This window comes from Hemiscyllium ocellatum, chromosome 45 (assembly GCF_020745735.1).
Source record: "Hemiscyllium ocellatum isolate sHemOce1 chromosome 45, sHemOce1.pat.X.cur, whole genome shotgun sequence".
In the NCBI taxonomy this organism is placed as follows: domain Eukaryota; kingdom Metazoa; phylum Chordata; class Chondrichthyes; order Orectolobiformes; family Hemiscylliidae; genus Hemiscyllium; species Hemiscyllium ocellatum.
The window spans coordinates 3,715,243-3,737,331 of NC_083445.1; the positions used below are offsets into that span (position 1 = coordinate 3,715,243).

The 22,089-nt window shown below is 40.7% G+C and overlaps 1 protein-coding gene across 1 annotated transcript in view; it reads left to right on the plus strand.

Annotated features, from left to right (window-relative positions):
- Window positions 1-22,089, plus strand: part of LOC132835847 (voltage-dependent P/Q-type calcium channel subunit alpha-1A-like) — a 518,300-nt gene that overhangs the window by 368,191 nt on the left and 128,020 nt on the right. The window contains exons 27-31 of the mRNA XM_060854942.1: window positions 3,008-3,104; window positions 3,396-3,556; window positions 15,757-15,897; window positions 18,554-18,755; window positions 21,891-22,055. Of these exons, the coding sequence (XP_060710925.1) occupies window positions 3,008-3,104; window positions 3,396-3,556; window positions 15,757-15,897; window positions 18,554-18,755; window positions 21,891-22,055 (766 nt within the window). The remainder of the gene's footprint in view (window positions 1-3,007; window positions 3,105-3,395; window positions 3,557-15,756; window positions 15,898-18,553; window positions 18,756-21,890; window positions 22,056-22,089) is intronic.

Genomic DNA, 22,089 nt, shown 5'->3' on the forward strand with positions numbered 1-22,089 from the left:
TTCCTGACCAAGTTACTTAATGTAGCATGGCTGACATGATTGCTGGGGCCTGTGCTTTGTGTCTCCTGTGTCCTGTTTCCCTATTTACTGCATTGTCTGTATTGGTCCTTCAGGTTTTTATAACTGTGCTTTCTGTTTTCTCAGTCTGATTCACCTCTGTACTTGAAGTATGTGTAAAAGCTTTTTTTGTTTTTTTTTTACACTGACCCTTTTCTCGTCTTTCTTGACTTGCTGGATCAGGAGCCTTATGGGGTAATATTTCTGCTCTTTCTCTTTATAATAGTCAGCAAATTTGCATTGTGTTCTATTCTTCTCTGTATATCTCTTCATATTTCTCTCATTCTCAATTTTATATCTATTTATATATGTATATCTGTGCTTTTTGGTAAGTGATTATGTTGCAGTTCTGCTTGGTGCAGGGTACGCCATTGTAACAGATAGTGCTGAGGCTGAATTCGTAAATAATGTAACTACAGTAAAGTGACCACATATCCAGTTTTGAACTGAGTAGCCTAAAATATATGTTATGCACAAATAGATCAGTTTATTTTACTTTCAATGATGAGCTGACCCATTTTGCAATGGCTCAACAATAAAATCTTTTTCCATAAATGTATGAACATATTTTTTAAAAGCATCTCACACTATTGGACCTCTTTGCAGAATCTGGCTCCAGCTACATCTTCATTTGGATATAAGGTGCAGTTTTAATACAATACAAATGTGAATTCAGATATTAGGGCTGAATAATGTCGCTTGGTCTGTTAATTTAGGTTGGTGATATTTAATACCTCAGCACTGAAATTGAATTTGAGAAATTATGTTCATGAAATACTATACCTTTCTGATGATTAGATATATCCAGGTCTTTAAAAATGTCAATTTGCTGCAAGTAGTTCAGCAGTACACAGCTATGGGTTACACATTATTGTGTATATATAGAAATACATAAAATTTATGCTAAAAAGAACCTCACAATTTGGTCGAAACCCTATGTTTAACAATTAGACCTAAGAAGAATGAAGGAAGGTTTAATGGTTTAATGGTTAATATTGGTCAGGCTGTATCTGTACTTGATTTACATAAAAATCTGAATGACTGAAGTCCAGAAAAATTTCCCATGAGAAATAGGTATCAAATGTATTACAGAAGACTCACCACAGCATTATGTGCGGAAGGAGATTGTTCGGCCCATTGTGTCTGCACTGCTATCCAATGAGTGTTACAACTTAGTGCCATTCTTCTGCCTTTTCCCTGTACCCCCACATGTTGTTTGTATAAAATTACTATAAATTCACATTGGTGTCCCTTCTGAATTTAGAGGGTGTGAGACTAAGAAAGATGGCGGTAAAGTAGCAATGTCACTGGATTTGTTTCCAGAGGTCTAGGTTAATACCATAGCTGAAAGAATTTCAATTCAGTTTTATTTATTAAATTCATTGGGATTGAAGGCTAGTCTCAGTAGTGGTAATCACGAGTCTATAAATTGTTGTAAAAACCCATGTAGTTCACAAAAAATCTTTCGGGATGGAAATCTGTTGTCTTTACTTGATCTGCCCTACATTTGACTCCAGACCTACAGCAAATTGGCTAACACTTTACTGTCCTTTGAAACAGCCTTAGCAATACACTCAATTCAAGGACATTTAGGGTGGAACCCAAACCAGTGGGTGGAACCCACTGATGCCCACTATCAGACAAAGGAAAACGTTCATTAATGCAAAGCATTATGGCATTTTGCATTCATTTTTATCTTATAATGAAACATTAGAATTCAAACAATGAGTCATTTCTTGAACCTGAAAAATGTGGTGGCCTGAACTGTATGTAAGTTGATAAGTTCACTTAAAAGGACCAGTGGATATTTGGTTCTAGAAATTAAAAATGTCTCATTTGTGGAAAGTAGGGGGCTTATTTTCAGCTTGGGGATGAGACATATTAATAAATATAAAACTAATTAAGTTTTAAACTGTTGTTTCATTTCCTAGTATTGCCATGCCTCATTTAGATCAGCAAGCTGAAAAAGAAAGGGCTTAGTCTTCCAATTTTTCTGTTTCAGAGTTTGTATTTAAACATTGTTTCACTTTCTCTTTGTGGTTTAATTAACATTACTGACAAAGAAACTCTTGGAGGACATGAATCTTCTACTCTTTTAGATTCAAGATTCTCAATTGAACAACTGGACTTATAATTCACAGTAATTGATGTGTGTACCATTGACTAATCTGTTTCCTAAATGTTTACTATTGGCTTTATGGTGTGAAATATAATTGGAATGTCAAGGCTTTTACCTCCACGTACAAACATTCCAACATAATTTTCAGTATTACGTATTGTGTGGCAAATAATGATTTACAGTAGTATGGAAAATAACTGCAAAATACATTCAGTACCCTTAACTGGGATAAGATAACAACAAAAATTATTCATACTTAGATAGCAGTCCAATGTGTTTCACAGGAGCTTTATGAAACAAACTATTGCACGAGATGTTTCCATCCTGGTTCAGTTATTGCATTTTTTCACATGTTAGGATATTTGATGATCGTGGTCAGGTTTTGTTCTGTGAGTAGTTTGAGAAATGTGTTTAGCAGTGCTTTAACTAATTGAAAGATTGCAGCATATTGCCAACTGATGGAGACTATCATTGTCTTTCAATAAACTTAAACATCTAAAACTGCCTGCTTTTCTTAGTCAATGCCACTGACACATTTTTGCACTGAAATACAATTAAAATAATAGAATGAGAATATTAAAATACTGTAAATTACAATTGATCCTGAAAATAGTGAGAAAATGTTGCACAATGGATATGTTTGCCGAGGTCATCATTCGAGGTGACTATATTTACTCTAATAAATATGAGGTCTTGTTTGGAAATGTTCCTGAAATAAGGTGAGTTTTTAAATGTATAAGAAAGGAACAGTTATACATAAACAACCATTTTTGTCCAAAGTTCCAATCTAGTATTGTGTTATTTTATGATTTTTTTTTATTTAATTGATAGTGGGAGCAAAGGGAAAGATCTGAACACCATCAAATCTCTGAGAGTACTTCGAGTGCTACGACCCCTTAAAACTATCAAACGGCTGCCTAAGCTCAAGGTAATGCAAATTCAATGGACTGTCTTCAGTACACAATTTCTTTCCTCCATTATTTAGACACAAACACAGCATTACAGGATTGTTAGGAATGTGAAATAACTACTGTCTGGCCATGTAAAATTTTATAATAAACATATTGAGAAAACTTGTACTCAAAAGTAAAAAAGACAAAGGCTGATAGGAAATCTTGCTAAACTTGTACAAAATATGGTTACACACAATGATGTTTAATTCTTGTCAGTTTTGACAAATGTTGTGACTTTTTCTCATTTGATTACTATTTCCATCTAGGCTGTTTTCGATTGTGTGGTAAACTCCTTGAAGAATGTACTCAACATCCTGATCGTTTACATGCTCTTCATGTTTATTTTTGCTGTGGTTGCTGTGCAGCTCTTTAAGGGCAGATTTTTCTACTGCACTGATGAATCCAAAGAGTTTGAGCGGGATTGCAGGTACATGGCTGTTAGTGTAGTGCATTAGAACACCAGTATATCATGCTGTAAAATAGTGGGTGCAGTGTCTTATACCCTGAATAACAACACATTGAAGTTAAAAATCCGGCGATAGTCACCTAATGAAGGAACAGAGCTCCAAAAGCTAGTGTGCTTCCAATTAAATCTGTTGGACTATAACCTGGTGTTGTGTGATTTTTAACTTTGTACACTCCAGTCCAACACCGGCATCTCCAAATCATTAACATATTGAAGGATCAACAGCTATTAAACATGTGAAGAGGATTTATTTTTCAAGGCCCACAAGTGATGGGCAATAAATGCTGGCCTAGCTAGCAATACCTGTACCATGTGAATAAATAAAAACATCCTCTGAGCTGCTGTTTTATACCTTTTGGGAAGTTGGAGAAACCTCCAAACTAGGTCACTTACCATTCCACATCTTGAGTAGAGGCTGATGTGTATTGGAGGGTGATAAGATATGTAATAGAGTCCAGCATGAAGCAAGAATTAAAATTTCCAGTAATTTAATTGTTTAAGCAATTACATTTTTAATGGTTTGCCAGGGGAAGAATTATTTTTGCTCACTGGACTTGGATAATATTGAAAGATGGATTAAAATTTTGTTGTGTCCAGATTGGTTCCCATATCTCCCTGCATTACAGTTATCATTTCAGAAGTACTTTGTTGGCTTTGAATTGTTTTGGAACATCTTGATGTTTTGAAATGTATTTAAATTAAGATTTGTTCTTACTTTACATGTTCTTCATAATCCTTTTGCTTTGTGAAAGATCACTGGTTGTTAAATATCTATTTATTGCCGTTAATCCATGACGGATTCTGCTCTTTGTTAGTTTAGTTGGCTGGACCTTGTGGGAAGGTACTAAATTGGGGGAAGGCAAATTATGTCAGTATTTGGCGGGAGCTAGGGAGTGTTAATTGGGAGGAGTCGTTATCAGGCAAGTCCACATTTAACATATGGGAATTGTTTAAGGACCTGTTTCTGGATCAGTGGTGCTGGAAAAGCACAGCAGTTCAGGCAGCATCCAACGAGCAGCGAAATCGACGTTTCGGGCAAAACCCTTCATCAGGAATGAAGGCAGTGAGCCTGAAGCGTGGAGAGATAAGCTAGAGGAGGGTGGGGGTGGGAGAGAGTAATATAGAGTACAAAGGGTGAGTGGGGGAGGATAATGACTTGTTGATGAGAGTTCAAGATTGGCAAGTTCAAGTGAGGAGGAAGGTCAAGGATGGCAAGGGAAAGGACTCTTAGATAACCAGGGAAGTTTTAAATTTAGTCAAAAGAAAAAAAGAAGTATTAAGCTAGTTCTCCTAGAATGCGCATTTTGTAAACATGATTTGGCAGTAACGCAATTCGTGAATTGCAGACCAATCACTGTTATGCAATTCCATCACCTGTATTACCAGCTGGCTGTGTGTTGCGCGCGTGTGTGTGTGTGTGTGTGTGTGTGTGTTTATATTTCTTTGCTTCTATCTGCAACTAAGGTAGGGGAAACGAATGTTGGAATATTTTGCCGGAATGCCTTCTGGGATCATGCATTGAGTTGGGGGGTGGGGGCTGAGGAGCAGGAAGAGAGAAGGAGACAGGGGGTGAAAAAAAGGTGCAAGTACAGTGATGTCCATCGAGTAATGGAGCATAAGCAGGGCCTTTTGTTAAGCAAAGGCTCAGTTGCTGGCTATCTGCAGCTTGAGCACTTTACAAGAGAGGGTGTTTGTGTGTGGAATGATTCTGGATAAACTCCACTGCACAAGGAGCCGGGAATACAATAATACATTGAGAAATTTTGCAACTTGGCATTTCTGTGACTGACCAGAAATGGACAGGTTTGCTAGAGTTCCTAACTCTTTTTCCCAGAGGCCCCTTACTTCTATTGCTATTACTTGTATTTTCTATACACTGCCATTGCATGGGAACACAAAACTACCATGTTACAGGAGACCTACCTATATGTAAGGTTTAGGAAGTTGAAATCGGACAGGGTAGGTGAGGAATATAAAGAAAGCAAGAAAGAACTCAAGTAGGGAATTACGAGAGCTAGAACGGGCCATGAAATGATCTTGGCAAGTAGGGTGAAAGATAATTCCAAGGCATTCTGTAGATACATTAAAAACTAGAGGATAACTAGGGAGAAGGTAGGACCACTCAGCGATAAAGGAGGGAATTTGTGCATGGAGACAGAGGATGTGGGTGAGATCTTAAATTAATAGTTTGCATCAGTATCACCCAGGAGAAGACTATGAAGGATAGTGAGATTTGTGTGGAGCACTAACACTTTAAGGCATTTTGAGATCTAGAAAGAAGCAGTGTTGGATCTCTTGAAGAGCATTAAGGTGGAATTGCAAAACTTGTGCCCACACCTCCCCCCCTTACTTCCCTCCAAGGCCCCAAGGGATCCTTCCATATCCGCCACAAACTCACCTGCCCCTCCACACACATCATTTACTGCATCTGTTGCACCCGATGTGGCCTCCACTATACTAAGGAGACAGGCCGCCTACTTGCGGAACGTTTCAGAGAACACCTCTGGGATACCCGGACCAACCAACCCAACCACCCCGTGGCTCAGCACTTCAACTCCCCCTCCCACTCCACCAAGGACATGCAGGTCCTTGGACACCTCCATTGCCAGACCATAGCAACACGACGGCTGGAGGAAGAGCGCCTCATCTTCCGCCTAGGAACCCTCTAACCACAAGGGATGAACTCAGATTTCTCCAGTTTCCTCATTTCCCCTTCCCCCACCTTGTCTCAGTCCCAACCCTCGAACTCAGCACCACCTTCCTAACCTGCGATCTTCTTCCTGACCTCTCCGCCCCCACTCCCAGTCCGGCCTATCACCCTCACCTTAACCTCCTTCCAACTATCGCATTTCTAACGCCCCTCCCTCAAGTCCCTCCTCCCTACCTTTTATCTTAGCCTGCTTGGCACACTTTCCTCATTCCTGAAGAAGGGCTTGTGCCCGAAACGTCGATTCTCCTGCTCCTTGGATGCTGCCTGACCTGCTGCACTTTTCCAACAACACATTTTCAGCTCGTGATGATGTGGCCTAGGACATCCCTAGATTCCACTTACTCAGATTCTCTGACGTGTACAGTCAGAAAAGATTTACAAGGATGTTGCTGAGCCTGGAGGGTTTGAGCTATAGGAAAAGGCTGAATAGGCTGGGACTATTTTCCATGGAGCATTGGAGGCTGAAGGATGACGTTTCAGAGGTTTATAAAATCATAAGGGGCATGGATAGGGTGAATTAATGAAGTCTTTTTCCCAGGTTAGGGGAGATCAAAGCTAGAGGGCATAGATTTAAGGTGAGTGGCAAAACATTTAAAAGGGACCTATGGGGCAAATTTTAAAGCAGAGGTTTGGTGTGTGTATGGACTGAGTTGCCAGAGAACATGATGGAGGCTGGTACAATTACAACATTTAAAAGGTATCTGGATGGGTATATGAATAGGACCGATTTAGAAGAATATGGGCCAAGTGCTGGCAAATGGGACTGGATTAGGTTGGGATAGCTGGTCGGCATGGATGAGTTGGACTGAAAAGTACATTTCGTGCTGTCCACCTCTATGAGTCTATGTATAGATAATGACAGTGAGTTGGTGGGTTTAGGGTCTAATCATTCTTCTTTGTCTTCTTGAGGGATCTTCAACTCCTGGTAATTTCTTTGGAGGCTATGCAGCAGCCACTGGAGGCTACTGTTCTTTCTGGACTTCGTGACAATGTTGAAATTGATATCTTCTTTGACATTATCATGTTATATTCAGCAAAGCCACAAGGAATTCCCCCAAGCACTGAGGTAGCCATGCGTAGATTGCCATCTTTCAAAATCTGTAGAGTCTGGAATAATCTTTGCAGATTGGTGGCTATTAGATGTAACTTCATTATTTAAAAGAAAAAGGAGGGAGAAAACCAGGGCTTACAGATCAGTTAACTTAAGAGTAGTAGGATGGAAAATGGTGGAGTCTGTTATAAAGGTTGTGTTAAAATAACGCTTAAAAAGTAGCAATAGTGTTACTCAACGTTAACATTGATTTTTGAAACTGAAATTGTATATGGCATTTTTTGAAGTTTGGAACTAGTAGAATAATCAAGAACCACAGAATATTATGAATTTGGATTTTCAGAAACGCTCTGGTAAAATTCAACTTTAGAGAATAATGTCCAAAATTAAAGCCAGTGGAACTAGTGGTAGCATATTGGTATGGTTTGAGATTTTGGAAAGAAAAATAGGAATAAGTGAGTCATTTTCAGAGTGGAACACAATGACAAGTGGGTACTACAGGATTTAGGGATTGGACCCCAGATACTTACAATATATATACCAACAATTTGGGTGAAGGAATCAAATGTTTCCAAGTATATTGGTGATACAAAATTAGGTGGTATTGTAAGTGATGAGAATTAAAGAGTCATCTGGGTGAATTGAGTGAATGGGCAAATGCAGTATAACATGGATAACTGTGAAGTTTGGACAGCGATGCAGGACAGCAGAGTATTATTTAAATGGAAACAGCTTAGGAAATGTTGATGTACAAAGGGATCTTGGTGTCCCTGTACACTGGTCACTGAAAGCAAGCGTGCAGGTGCTGCAAGCAGTTAGGAAGGTACTCGTGTGGCGGCTTTCACTGCAAGATGATTTGAGTACAGGAGCAACGAAATTTTACTGCAAATATACAGGATCTTGTTGAGACCATACCTGGAATTTTATGTTTGAAATAACTCTGCAGAGGCCGTGACAGTCCTTCGCACTGATTCAGTTCCCTAAGAGCTGGCTCTCAGAATAACCAGGATGTCTGACACTCCTGTTCTTATTTTTCTTTTTTTATTTTCCCTCACACTACCACCTGATAGCAGTAGTGCTTATTTTACCTCAGCACTCATGTTGTGTGTGTGCAGGTGATGAACACAGTGAAAAACAACAGGTGTGTAAATCTTTATTTATATTCCACTACCAGGAAGAAAGGAAACACCCGAGTGGCCAGTGATAAGCAGTGCCCTTCACATCAAAGGGCAATGCTGTGTGATCAAACAGTGAAGGGGAGGGCAGGGAGTAAATCAAAATAGAGTTGGAGGGGGAAATAATGCACTCCACTCCCTGCGGCACCCACCTCTCCCTGAACAACTCCAGGGAGTTGGTGGACACCACGTGCTCCTTCTCCAGAGACACTCGAGCTCTAACGTAACCGCGGAAGAGGGATAGGCAGTCAGTCCTAATGACCCCAAACACTCCTGTTCCTTTTTTCTGATACTCCTGTTTTTTCTTTTTTCTTTTTTTTGTTTTTTTTAAAAAAATTTTCCAACCCCCCCACACTACCGCCTAACTGCAGTAGTGCTTAGTTTTTCCCCAGCACCCATGTTGTGTGTGCGCAGGTGTGAGACACAGTGAGAGACACAAGATGTACGAATCTTTATACAATTTCCACCACCAGGAAGAAAGGAAACACCCGAGTGGCCAGTGACAAGCAGTGCCCTTCACATCAAAGGGCAATGCTGTGTGATCAAACAGTGAAGGGGAGGGCAGGGAGTAAATCAAAATAGAGTTGGAGGGGGAAATAATGCACTCCACTCCCTGCGGCACCCACCTCTCCCTGAACAACTCCAGGGTGTTGGTGGACACTGTGTGCTCCTTCTCCAAGGACACCTGGGCTCTAACGTAACCACAGAAAAGGGGCAGGCAGTCAGCCCTAACTACCCCAAACACTCCTGTTCCTATCTACAATTAAGGCCTCCCTGATAGGACCAAGTTAACAGCCCCAATCAGGGAACTCGTATTCTATGAGTTCCACTTAGCTGAACTTGTTGCAATCACTACATTCTTCCCACTCTGAGTATGAGGACAGAGGACAGTTCCTTTTTTTTATTTCTCCTCCTGGGGCCTTTTAGCATTGGGTCAGATTCCTCCAGCTCTGCCTCTGATACAAGTGGTGTGTGACGCACAGCTCGCCTCTTGCGCTGAGAGCGTCTTGGAAGAAATTCATTCTCCTCTTCGGGTGGTAAAGGCGCAAGGTGGCAACACCCTCTGTGTCCATCTCGCATTCTGAGGTATCTTCAATGCATGACAGAGAGAAAGATACCATGTGTGCTTTTCTCCATCATCGACTGAAAAACTGCACAGGCTGTTGATACCCCTTCAGGCTGTCTCGTATATTGGTACAAACCATATGAGTATTAAATATAGCATACTTCTGGGAATCCTCATCTAATTGGAATGGCATAGTGGCTCAGATGTTAGCACTGCTGCCTCACAGCACCAGGGACCCAGGTCCGATTCCAGCCTCGGGGGGCTGTGTGGAGTTTGCACATTCTCCTCATGCCTGCTTGGGTTTCCTCCGGGTGCTCTGGTTTCCTCCCACAGTCCAAAGATATACAGGTTAAGTGGATTTGTCATGCTAAATTGCCTATAGTGATCAGGGATGTGTAAGTTAGGTTCATTAGTCAGGGGTAAATATAGAGTAATAGGGTAGGGAAATGGGTCTGGGTGAATTACACTTCAGAAGATTGGTGTGGACTCATTTGCTGAAGGGCCTGTTTTACACTGTATGGATTCTATAACTGCAATTGCATGAAGGCATGTCTCATGTCAGCTTCATAAAAAACAGCTACCCCATCAGGTTTGCATATAATTCCTCCCTGCAAGGGTTTGGGTATTTATCCAGCTGGCAAAGTGATTTACCATTTGTTTAAGATGCCCACAAAGGCAAACCGACCCATTGGGCTTCACAATCGGTACAATCAGTGCTGCACGTTCCACAAACTGGGCTGGTTTAATGATTCCTTCGCTTTCTGGTCTTCTGATTTCTGCCTCTACTTTTGCCCATAATGCACTGGGCAGGTCTTGCAGAATCATGGAATTGCTTCCTGGTCAACACGCAAGGTGGCCTTGGCTCCTTCGATAGTCCCTTTACCTTCCTGAAAAACATCCGGGTATTTAATGAAAACTTCACTCAGGCAACTATTTTTGAATCAAAAATTGTTGAGCAAATCTAGGTGAATCTTTCTCAATCAATTTCATCCCATCAAGCCTAGGCTCGAGCCCTTTACTACAATCAATGGTAACTGAACCAGCTGCTTCTTGTAAGAGACCGGAACCAAAGTTATACCCTTAATGTGTAAAGGTCTACTGGTATAGGTTCTCAGTCTGGCCAAGGTTTTGTGCAAACGCAAGGATTGGAGTCCAGAGTGAATTTTGTTAAAGAACCAGTTGTGCGATCACTGGAATGGGTGTGTGGGTATCGACCTCCATTAGAACCAGGTGACCATTTAACCAGAGGTTTATTTTGATTGATTTTGATTATTTCATTATTCTGATCTGGATGTTCCTAAGCAATTTACCTGCTCTATACTAGACGTAGGTGGACTTTCCAGAGTGTGCACTATCCTAGGTGCAGGCTTTTAAGTTCTCTTCCACAATTCAGGTCCAGTGCGTCTCCTGTGTCCATATACTGGCAGCAACTACAATGGCTTGCTGGCCCGGATACTGAAAAGCATTTTCACCGTTTGGTCAAGCCTTGGCTTTGTTTTGGGTTTTGGTGTTGTATGATCTAGAGTCCCTGTTTTCAGGATATGTCTTGAATGAGACTATGCTATTCAAGTCGGTGTCTCCCAAGCTCAGTTGGGCTGGTTAGGGTGTCCACTTCCATTGGAATATTTGTCAATCATATGTTCCAATTGCTACATTTTGTTCTGATAAAGTCAGTTGTAGTGCCTGTTTGAAGTCCAATTGGGATTCAACTAGTAGGCACTGTTGCATGGTTACGTTATTAATCCCATTATGAAACATTTTCCCAGCATTTCATTAAGGGTTAAACCAAAGTCACATGCCTCTGCCAGTTGCTTAAACCTCATCAAAAATTCCGATACAGATTTCCCTGGTTCTCAAATTATTGAGGAGAAAGTGAGGACTGCAGATGCTGGAGATCAGAGCTGAAAATGTGTTGCTGGAAAAGAGCAGCAGGTCAGGCAGCATCCAAAGAGCAGGAGAATCGACGTTTCGGGCATGAGCCCTTCTTCAGGAATGAGGAAAGTGTGTCCAGCAGGCTAAGATAAAAGGTAGGGAGGAGGGATGCCCCTCCCCCAAGTCCCTCCTCCCTACCTTTTATCTTAGCCTGCTGGACACACTTTCCTCATTCCTGAAGAAGGGCTCATGCCCGAAACGTTGATTCTCCTGCTCTTTGGATGCTGCCTGACCTGCTGTGCTTTTCCAGCAACACATTTTCATCTCAAATTACTGAATAAATCCATCAACTCTTGAAAGATTTTAGTATCTAGTGCCTCAGGAAAAGTTAGGCTTCTAGTAACCGAAAAAGCTGTGGGGTCTAAAAGCAGTCAGGAGAATTACTTGTTATTTTTCATCAACTGCAATATCATTCGCCCGAAAAAATAATGCACTCTTTCCACATACTCAGCCCAGTCTTCAACAGCAGGGTTGAACGAGTTAAGCTTCCCAAATAATGATGCTAGAAATGCTCACCCCAGCTCAAAGATGACTGTTGTGAGCGAAATTTCTTCTTGCTCACGTGTTTTCTTGTCACCACTGAAATAACAACACAGAGCTAGTTTTCTGTCATCAAGCCATCCTTTATTTACATGTGCAGATTCAATGACTGATCCATCTCCCTCAGAGTGAACAGAATCCCTGATACTTCTGTTCTTACCCGTCAGCCAGGGCTCCCTGATTGAACCAGATTAACATCCCCAATTAGGGATCTCATATTCTGAGCTCCATCTGGCTGACCTGGTTTCAATCATACAATCTGCAGTTTTAATTTCCTTACTGAAGAAAATATATATTTGCCTCAGAGGAAGGGCAGTGAAGATTGAATCCTACAGTCACAGTTTTTAAAAAAAAAATAATAATTTTTGGGACGTGTGCATTGCTGGCTGGCCAGCATTCATTGCTGGTCCCTAGTTGCCCTTGACGAGCCTGATCATTTGAGGAGAGATTGGATCACATGTGACTGGAGTTTAGAAGAAAGAGAGGGATCACATTGAAATGTTAAAAATCTTGACAGAGCTAGACAGACTGTGTAAAAAAGTGATGTTTCCACTGGCTGGGGCATGGGGGTGATTCAAAACAAGGGTTACTCGCAGTCTCAGGGTACATGTAGACCACTGCAGGCTGAGATGGAGAGAAAGTTCTTTATTCAGAGAGTAGTGAATTTCTGGAATTCATAGAAGGCTATGAAGGCCAACTCACTGATTTATTCTCATGTTCACCGAAGTACGGTGAAAAGCTTTGTTTATGAGCAGTAAAGGCAGATCATAGTAAACAAGGATGTACAGATCAGAGGTTGTAAAAAGACTTAGACAGAGGCATAGGGTTACACTGCACAGGGTATGCGCTAAGCGAGAGCAACGTTAACAAGATCAGCATTACTTGAGACTAGAGAGTCATTCATCAATCTGCTGGTGCATGTGTTCAGACTTCTGTATCTTCTGCCTGATGGAAGAGGTTGTAGGAGATCATTACCAAGGTGCGATGGGTCTTTGATGATGTTGGCAGCCTTTCCGCAGCCGGAAACCGTGTAAGTGGAGTCCAGGGATTGGAAGGTTGGCTTCCGTGATGGTCTGGGTTGTGCACACCAACTTCTGTAGTTTCTTATGGTCCTGAGCAGAGCAGTTGCAGTAACAGGCCGATCTGCACCTGACAGTATGCTTTCAATGGCGCATCTGTAGAAGTTGGCAAGGGTCTTCATAGATGTGTGAAATTTACTGAGCTGCCGAAGGAAGAAGAGGCGAGGTTGTGCCTCCTTGATTGTTGTACCTGCCTGGTAAGTCCAGGACAGGTTGCCAGGAATCATCACTCCGAGGATACTCTCCACCCTCTCAACTTCACTCCCATTAATGTACAGAAGAACCTTGGTTATCCAAACATCAATTATCCAAATTTTGGATTATCGAAACAAGAACTCAAGGTCCCATAAAAACTTTATTAATTTTAAATAAAAGCACAGCAAGAGCAGACAGACTAGCCTGGCGGCAGAAGCAGGAACTGGGTCACCACGGGACTGCCACGCCCACGGGACTGTGTTCTTGCTATTGCCACCACCACAGGAATCCTGTTCCTGCTATTGCTGTCATCACGGGAACCCTGTTCCTGCTATTGCCACTGCCACAGGACCCTGTTCCTGCTATTGCCGCCATCACCACGTGACCCTGTTCCTGCTTTTGCCGCCACCACAGGACTCTGTTCCTGCTATTGCTGTCACCACGGGACCCTGTTCCTGCTATTGCCGTCATCACAGGACCTTGTTCCTGCTATTGCTGTCACCACAGGAATCCTGTTCCTGCTATTGCCATCACCACGGGACCCTGTTCCTGCTATTGCTGTCACCACAGGACCCTGGTCCTGCTATTGCCATCACCACGGGACCCTGTTCCTGCTATTGCCGTCATCACGGGACACTGTTCCTGCTTTTGCCGTCACCACAGGACCCTGTTCCTGCTATTGCCGTCATCACGGGACCTTGTTCCTGCTAATGCCGTCATCACGGGACCTTGTTCCTGCTATTGCTGTCACCACAGGAATCCTGTTCCTGCTATTGCCGTCACCATGGGACCCTGTTCCTGCTATTGCTGTCACCACAGGAATCCTGTTCCTGCTATTGCCGTCACCACGGGAATCCTGTTCCTGCTATTGCCGTCACCATGGGACCCTGTTCCTGCTATTGCTGAGTTAAGTGGTGTCACACTTGTATTATAACAGCACCCTCTTGCAAAACAAAAGTCACCCTTGAACATCTCAGATGATATAATTGCACGCATAGAATTTGATGTAAAAATGTGTTTTTGTCTTGTAATTGTACAGGTAAGTTGGGTACAAACATAGCAAGATTGTGAGTTTGCGTCCTCATGAGCCTGAGAGTAATGATAATTCTTCAACCCTTCCAACCCGTCCACCATCACACCCCACCTGCACCCCACCTCCACCCCTGTCCATCATCATATTCCTCATTGACTGTTCAGTGTTCTGAAACATGACAAACTATCTGTCCCTGCTTCTGTTAAACAGCAGTGCTAGCCAGAAAGGCTGGCGACCTGTTAGTCATGGCTGAGGAGCCTGTGTACAAAAAAAAATCAATGCAAGCCAGAGAATCTGAAAGCCTCCAAGTCAGTGCAAAGTTAGTGAGTGCGAAGAATCATTAGATCCGTCCTGTATTGATACATAAGGTGCACATGTCCATGTGCACAAAGCAACCTGCAGGAGCATGCAAGGCATAACTGTCACTGAGCAACGAAGTGATGTCCTGAAAGGCTGAAGAGGTGTGTGAGTTGTTATGAGATCAACCATGATGATGATATGGTGAGACTAATGATTTGGTGATATCCCTTGGATGGAAGAAGGATAAAACATCACAGAGCATACAGGGAAGTAGTGGTGATGGTGGAGCTAGATGAAGGTCCAGAGAACCAAATGGTGAGCTATGGCATCAGGTAATTTCTCTAACTTGCATATCAGCAGTTCGTGTCTTCTAGTTTCTTGATGAAGGAGGGCAAATGAGGAAACACAAATTAATAAAAATAAGGTATTGCAGCTCATTAGTGAGAATCAGAACACCCCACTTGAACCTTAAGTGGAAAATTCAATTTGTTTTCTCCTTTGGGAATCTGAACGTTTTCATTCTCACTATAATTTCACAAGTTTCTCACCATTGCCACTCAAAATGTGCAAATATTCCACCATTTAATGCACTCCCAGTTTGGATGCTGCTATTGCATGCCGAACGTTTTTAGCAAGTTATTATTTCACATTTTCAACATCTGCAGTAATTTGCCTTTGCATGACTGCCTGAAGGCTATTGGAGAATACAGGAAGGAAAGTTTCACACAACTGGAAGGAGATAAATGAAGTTTTGCAAGTACTTTTATCTGAGGTCAGCTTGGCTCAGTTGGTGCACTCTTGTCTGACTCAGAAGGCTGTGTGACTATCCTATATTCCAGACTTAAACCCAAATCTAAGCTTAGAAATTAGTGTAGTGTTTGAGAGAATGTACCAACTCCACATAGACAGTGGCCCAAAAGTGGTATCTGATGATGCATGGCATTAACCTATGTAACATTGGAAATGGCATTCCAAAGTAATTTTTGTTTTTGAAATACTTTGAACTTTTTTCTGAGATTTTTAAGGAGATATACAAATACAAATCTATGTTTTAATTTTCTTTTCCCTTTTCTGTTTCAGAGGACAGTACTTGGTCTACATGAAGGAAAGTGATATTAAGGCACAGAAGCGGGAGTGGAAACGATATGAGTTCCATTACGATAATGTGCTCTGGGCTCTACTGACTCTCTTCACTGTGTCAACTGGAGAGGGCTGGCCAGAGTATGTTTTATTGTTAAACACAACTACAGTCAACCTTTTGTTTATTTTACCTATCAGTTTAATATTTTATGAAATTTCATTAAAATCTAGTGTTTCTATTGTATGTATATGAGAGAGGAAAAAAGTATTAAGATCGAATATGATGTTCCATATAATCAAATAACTAGCCTACATATTGTCTACATCAAAATTGTCTAGTACATTATGCATTATATATGAATCTGAATATGGGCCATCATTGAACAGGTAATACACATTTGAACAGCGTACACTTGTGACCTGACTGTGCATTTTTGGTAAAATGATGAAATAGAAAGCAGAGTTGTTTACTCACTAAGTATTTTACTATTGCCTTGATTAGTGAATAGCAGTAGACATTTGTAATGCAGAAATGCGCGTCTGGACATTTATCCAAACTGTGTCACAACCCACTACTCCTGGATTTGCTACAAAAATTAATGATTTAATAAAAACACACAAAGTTCAGAATTTACCTAACTGTTAAACCTCTACATACACAGACACAGACAAACAAATAACAATGGTTTCATGGGTGGAAGAAAACTAACTGGGAAACATAGTTCAATAGCAGCACTCTGGTGTGCCATGGTAGCAGTAATATGATTTCAGCTTGAGACTTTAATGGAATTTTTAGCCACAAGTTTCTACATTCCTGCAAGTTGGATTTTAGAATCTATTGTTAGACTTTAAAAGAGAAATGTGTAGAGTATATGATACTATTCTCTAATATCGGGTAGCCCAAAATGACCCTGTCAACCAACTGGTTCAGAAGGCTGAAATATCTATTTAGGATCTTCTATTGGTACAAATCAGTCTTACTAGTAATTCTGGTTGTTTTCTCATCATTGTGTTTATACAAAACTGGTAGAGTTCAAATCAGTGGCCTGAGAAAGGCACCAATTACCTGATAACAAAATGATATCTTTGGAACTATTTTGTGAATGAGGGTATAGGACAACTTTTAAATGCGGTGCTCATCTTACCTAACTCCCATGTTAATATTGTTGGCACTAGAACTGCATAACAGGAGGGTTTTTTTTTAAAGAAGTTGTTCAAATGGGGCAGGATGCAGCTTCAGATAGTCTCAGGAGGTCGGTAATTGAATTTGGCAACCACTTGACAATACTAAAAGTGTAACTAATAAAAGAAATGTAACCATAGATACGTGGGTGGACTGTTTTAAAGTTAGGATTTAATTGTCTTATTGAGGTACAGTAGATTGAATTTACCTGTATCTTGCTTTGTTGTACCTGCCAAAAAGTGTGTTTGATAAATGCATGAATATCTATGAAGAGAGCTTTACTTTGCAGCTAATTCATGTGACTTTAAGATACTTGCGCACAAGCATTATATCAAAAATCTAAGAACCATATCCCACCATTGACATCCTTCACATTGATTTACTATTCTTCCCTTAAAAAGGGTATTGCAGAATTGTTACAAGTTTTGAGGAGATTTGTAGTTCAAGTTGAGGTTCTGGATGTACGTTTGCTCGCTGAGCGGGAAGGTTTGTTTACCATTCTAGGTAACATCATCAGTGAACCTCTGGTTGAAGCACTGGTGACATGGCCAGCTTTTTGTTTATGTGTTTAGGTTTCTTTGGGTTGGTGATGTGATTCCAAGAACAGGAAATGACATCACCGCAGAAAATGATGCCACCACAAGAAATGACATCACCAGCCCAAAGAAACCTAAACGCATAAATAGAAAGCCAGCCATCCCACCAGTGATTCAACCAGAGGCACAATGACGATGTTACCTAGTGTGGTGATGAAATATCTGAAAATGAACCTTCCAGCTCAGTGAGCAAAAGTACACCCAGAATTGTTACATCACAGAAAAAGGCCGTTTGGCCCATTGTGCTTGCACCAACTCGTTAAAAGAGCATCACTACCTAGTGCAAATCTCCTGCTTTTTCCCCAGACCCTTGTACATTATTTTATCTAAATAGCTATCCAATGCCCTCATGAGTTTCAATTGAACCTACGTCCTCCACATTTCCGGGCAGTGCATTCCATACCCAAAGTACTCATTGCATAAATAGCTTTTCCCTCACTCTACCCTTGCTTGTTTTGCAATCACTTTAAATCTACATCCTCTAGTTCTTGTTCCTTTTATGAGTGGGAACAGTTTCTCTCTATCTTCTCTATCCAGCTCTGAGAACCACAGTGGTTAGCACTGCTGCCTCACAGCGCCTGAGACCCGGGTTCATTTCCCGACTCAGGCGACTGACTGTGTGGAGTTTGCACGCTCTCCCCGTGTTTGCGTGGGTTTCCTCCGGGTGCTCCGGTTTCCTCCCACAGTCCAAAGATGTGCGGGTTAGGTGAATTGGCCATGCTAAATTGCTCGTAGTGTTAGGTAAGGGGTAAATGTAGGGGTATGGGTGGGTTGCGCTTCGGCGGGTCGGTGTGGACTTGTTGGGCCAAAGGGCCTGTTTCCACATTGTAAGTAATCTAATCTAATCTAAAGTCTAATCCAAATTACTTTCTACAATTCAATGGAATGTTCCATATTGAAGTAATATGTTACAACTTCCTCAGTTAATTTCAGGACAGTGCATGATTACATAAATGGAGAGTAAAAAGCACCTACTTAGTTCTACTTCTGATGATGAGTTTTTGTTTTTCTTTCACAGCGTACTGAAACATTCAGTAGATGCTACCTATGAGAATCAAGGACCCAGCCCTGGCTATAGGATGGAGATGTCTATTTTTTATGTTGTCTACTTTGTTGTCTTCCCTTTCTTCTTTGTTAATATCTTTGTGGCCTTGATCATCATCACTTTCCAAGAACAGGGGGATAAAATGATGGAGGACTACAGTCTGGAAAAAAATGAGGTTTGTGTTGTAGGTCAAATGGCAAACTAGGCCAACTAATGCGTGGTCAGGAATTAATTATGTGAGACAAAAAAAACTAATGTTTCCTTACAAATGGTGGACATTGTAACAGAGAAAGAAAGAAATCCCAAACTGAGTAGTTCAGCTTCTGCTGTCATTATTGGGGTATGGTGAAAGGATCTTTAATTTGCACCGAACATACTCCGTTCCTAATTTGGAAATTCTTGCTACTAACCATAAGGCATAGGAGCAGAACTTAGACCATTCAGCCCATCAAGTCTGCTTTGCCATTTAATCATGGCTGATAAATTTCTCAAGGAGGAGAAAGAGAGGACTGCAGATGCTGGAGATCAAAGCTGATAATGTGTTGCTGGAAAAGAACAGCAGGTCAAGCAGCATCCAAGAAACAGGAGAATCGACGTTTCGGGCATGAGCCCTTCTTCAGGAATGAGGAAAGTACTTTCCTCATTCCTGAAGAAGGGCTCATGCCCGAAATGTTGATTCTCCTGCTCCTTGGATGCTGCCTGACCTGCTGTTCTTTTCCAGCAACACATTTTCAGCTCTGATAAGTTTCTCAACCCCATTCTCCCACTTTCTCCCCATAACCTTTGATTCCCTTTGATAATCAAGAACCTATCAATCTCAGTCCTAAATATACTGATAGCCTTATGTGGCAATGAATTCCATAGGGTCACCATGGGAAAAGGTAGGTGGGATGCCGATAGGTGGGCAAAGGTGGAAGGTGATTGTGACATTGGGGCACTGCACCGAAATCAAACATTTTGCTGAATGTAAATTTAGTCTCTCCTCCCCCCCCCCGCTGCCTCCACAAGGAAATATGCTAAAATATTGGAATGTAGTTGAAGATTATGTGAGAGATACTGGAATTTTATTTGAAGTGGCAACTTTTATTTTGGTCTATGTCTTGTGTATGAAATACAGATGATATTGAAGGATTCAATTCAATCTGAAGCCTGAGATTGACTTTCTCCACAGCATCTCAGCCAGCCCTTGATTGTAGACACAGTAATGTTTGTGTTAAATATTGGAGTTGGGTTAAGTTACTGGCTGCTGTTTTACATCAGAATTGTTCTTGTGCCTCTTGGAGTTAAGTTTGTATGCAATGCACATAAGATAGTTTTGAATTAGGAGTTGGTCATTGGGGTTCAATCAGCCTGCTCCACTTAATAAATTGCAAGTCCATATGTGCTGTTCCTTACTGTTTTTCATGGACACATTTCTTAATTTCCAGTATACTTCAGTTTCAAGTCCCTATGTCCTTCTGTAAAACATGTAGCACCTTTTGTTTCAAATTAATTGTTTTTGTTTATCAAATGGAGGAATGTTAATGCAAGTAAATTTCCCGATCTTTACCTTGTGTACTCTGATATTTGAACTCCTCACCACAATTAACAAGTTGTTCCATGCAAGCTTGTCAGTTCCCTTCATATTCTTTAAAATGTCAATTAAATGGAAGATGGGTAACACAGATAAGTCTGACTTCATAATAAATATCAGATTATGTTGCTATTGTTTTTGATAGCATGTGTTAGAAAGATATATGTAGTCTTAGTTGATTCCAAGTAGCTGACTTGTTGCATTTAAATAATCGGGAAGAGTCAGCATGATTTTGTGAAAGGGTAATCACGCCTGACAAATGTATTTGAGTTCTTGAAAGAATAACATGGGCTGTCGATAATGGGATGCTTGTATACATACTAAATTTGGATTTCCAGAAGGCATTTTAGAATATGCCACATAAAAGGTTATTGCACTACGTAGGAGCTTATGGTGTAGTGGGTAGGTAACATATTAACATAAATAAAAGATTAATTGACTGTTAAAAATATAGATTATACTTAAGTGAATTTTTCTCTAATTGATTGGTTGTGACACGAAGAGTCCTGTGGGAGTCTGGTGCCTCCTTTTTATACATTTTATACCAATAACTTGGTTAAGGGGGAGCAAGGACATTGTGACTAAATTTTCATATGGCACTGAGATAGATAGTTCTGTTGTTAAGAGTACATAAGGAAGTTGCAAAACAATGAAAGTAGATTGAATGAATGGACAACAATGTGGCAGATGGAGGATAACATGGGAAAATATGAAGTTGTTCACTTTGGCAAGAAGAATAAAAAATAGAGTATTTCTTGAATGAAGAAAGACTGGAGAATTCCAAAATGCAAAGAGATCTAGGTGTTCAACTGCATGAATCACTAAAAGTTAGTATGCATGCACACAAGTAATTCAGAGGCCTAGTGGAATGCTCACTATTATTATGAAAGAATTGAACTTAAAAGTAAGAATGATTTGCTTCAGTTCTGTAGGGCATTGGTCAGAAAAGGTCTCAAATAACTTGTACAGTTTGGAAAGATGTAAATACATTGCAGGTAGTTCAGAGAAAGTTTACTAGATTGATGCCTGGAATAAGCAAGTTATTTTTTGAGGAAAAGTCAGATTAGACTTGTTTTCACTGGAGTTTAGAAGAATGAGGAGTGACTTGATTTAAGAGTGTAAGATCCTGAAAAATCTTGTCAAGGTGAATGTAAAAATGATGCTTCGCCTTGCGGGTGAGACAAGAACTTGGGGCACTTTAAAAATTCTGAGTCATCCTTTTTGGATAGAGATGAAGAGAACTTGTTTCTCTCAGAGAATTGTATGACTTTGGAAATCTCTATCAGAAGGCATTTGGGGAGGAGTCATTGATAATTTCCCCAGCAGAGGTAGATAGATTATTGCTAAACAGTGATTTAAAGATGAGAATAGGAGTGTGATAGCTGGAAATATTAAAGTCAAACATAAGCAGTCAGCCATGACTTTATTGAATGGTGATGCATGCTTAAGGGGCTGAATGGAGTATTTATGCTCCTAATTTGTATGATTGTACGTATGTTGCTCATGTAAACTTCTTACTTTGATAAATTTGGGACAATCTCAATTCAGATCCTTGTTAGCAGAAAATATGTACTGAATTGTTCATAGAGAGCTCAATAGAGACTGCAATGGGGATAGCAACTAATCTGTATGGCTGATGAGAATAATTGCTCAGAGAGAAAATAAGTATTTTGTTTTTATGTATTCAATTTTGAGTTTGTTTTGTTGAATTGACCTTTATGATCTTGTCTCTTGCAGAGAGCATGCATAGACTTTGCTATCAGTGCCAAGCCCTTGACACGTCATATGCCACAGAACAAACAAACTTTTCAGTACAAAATGTGGCAATTTGTGGTGTCACCCCCATTTGAGTACACCATTATGGCTATGATTGCACTCAATACTGTGGTGCTAATGATGAAGGTCAGTAAGCAGATTTCCAAATTTTGATTTTCTG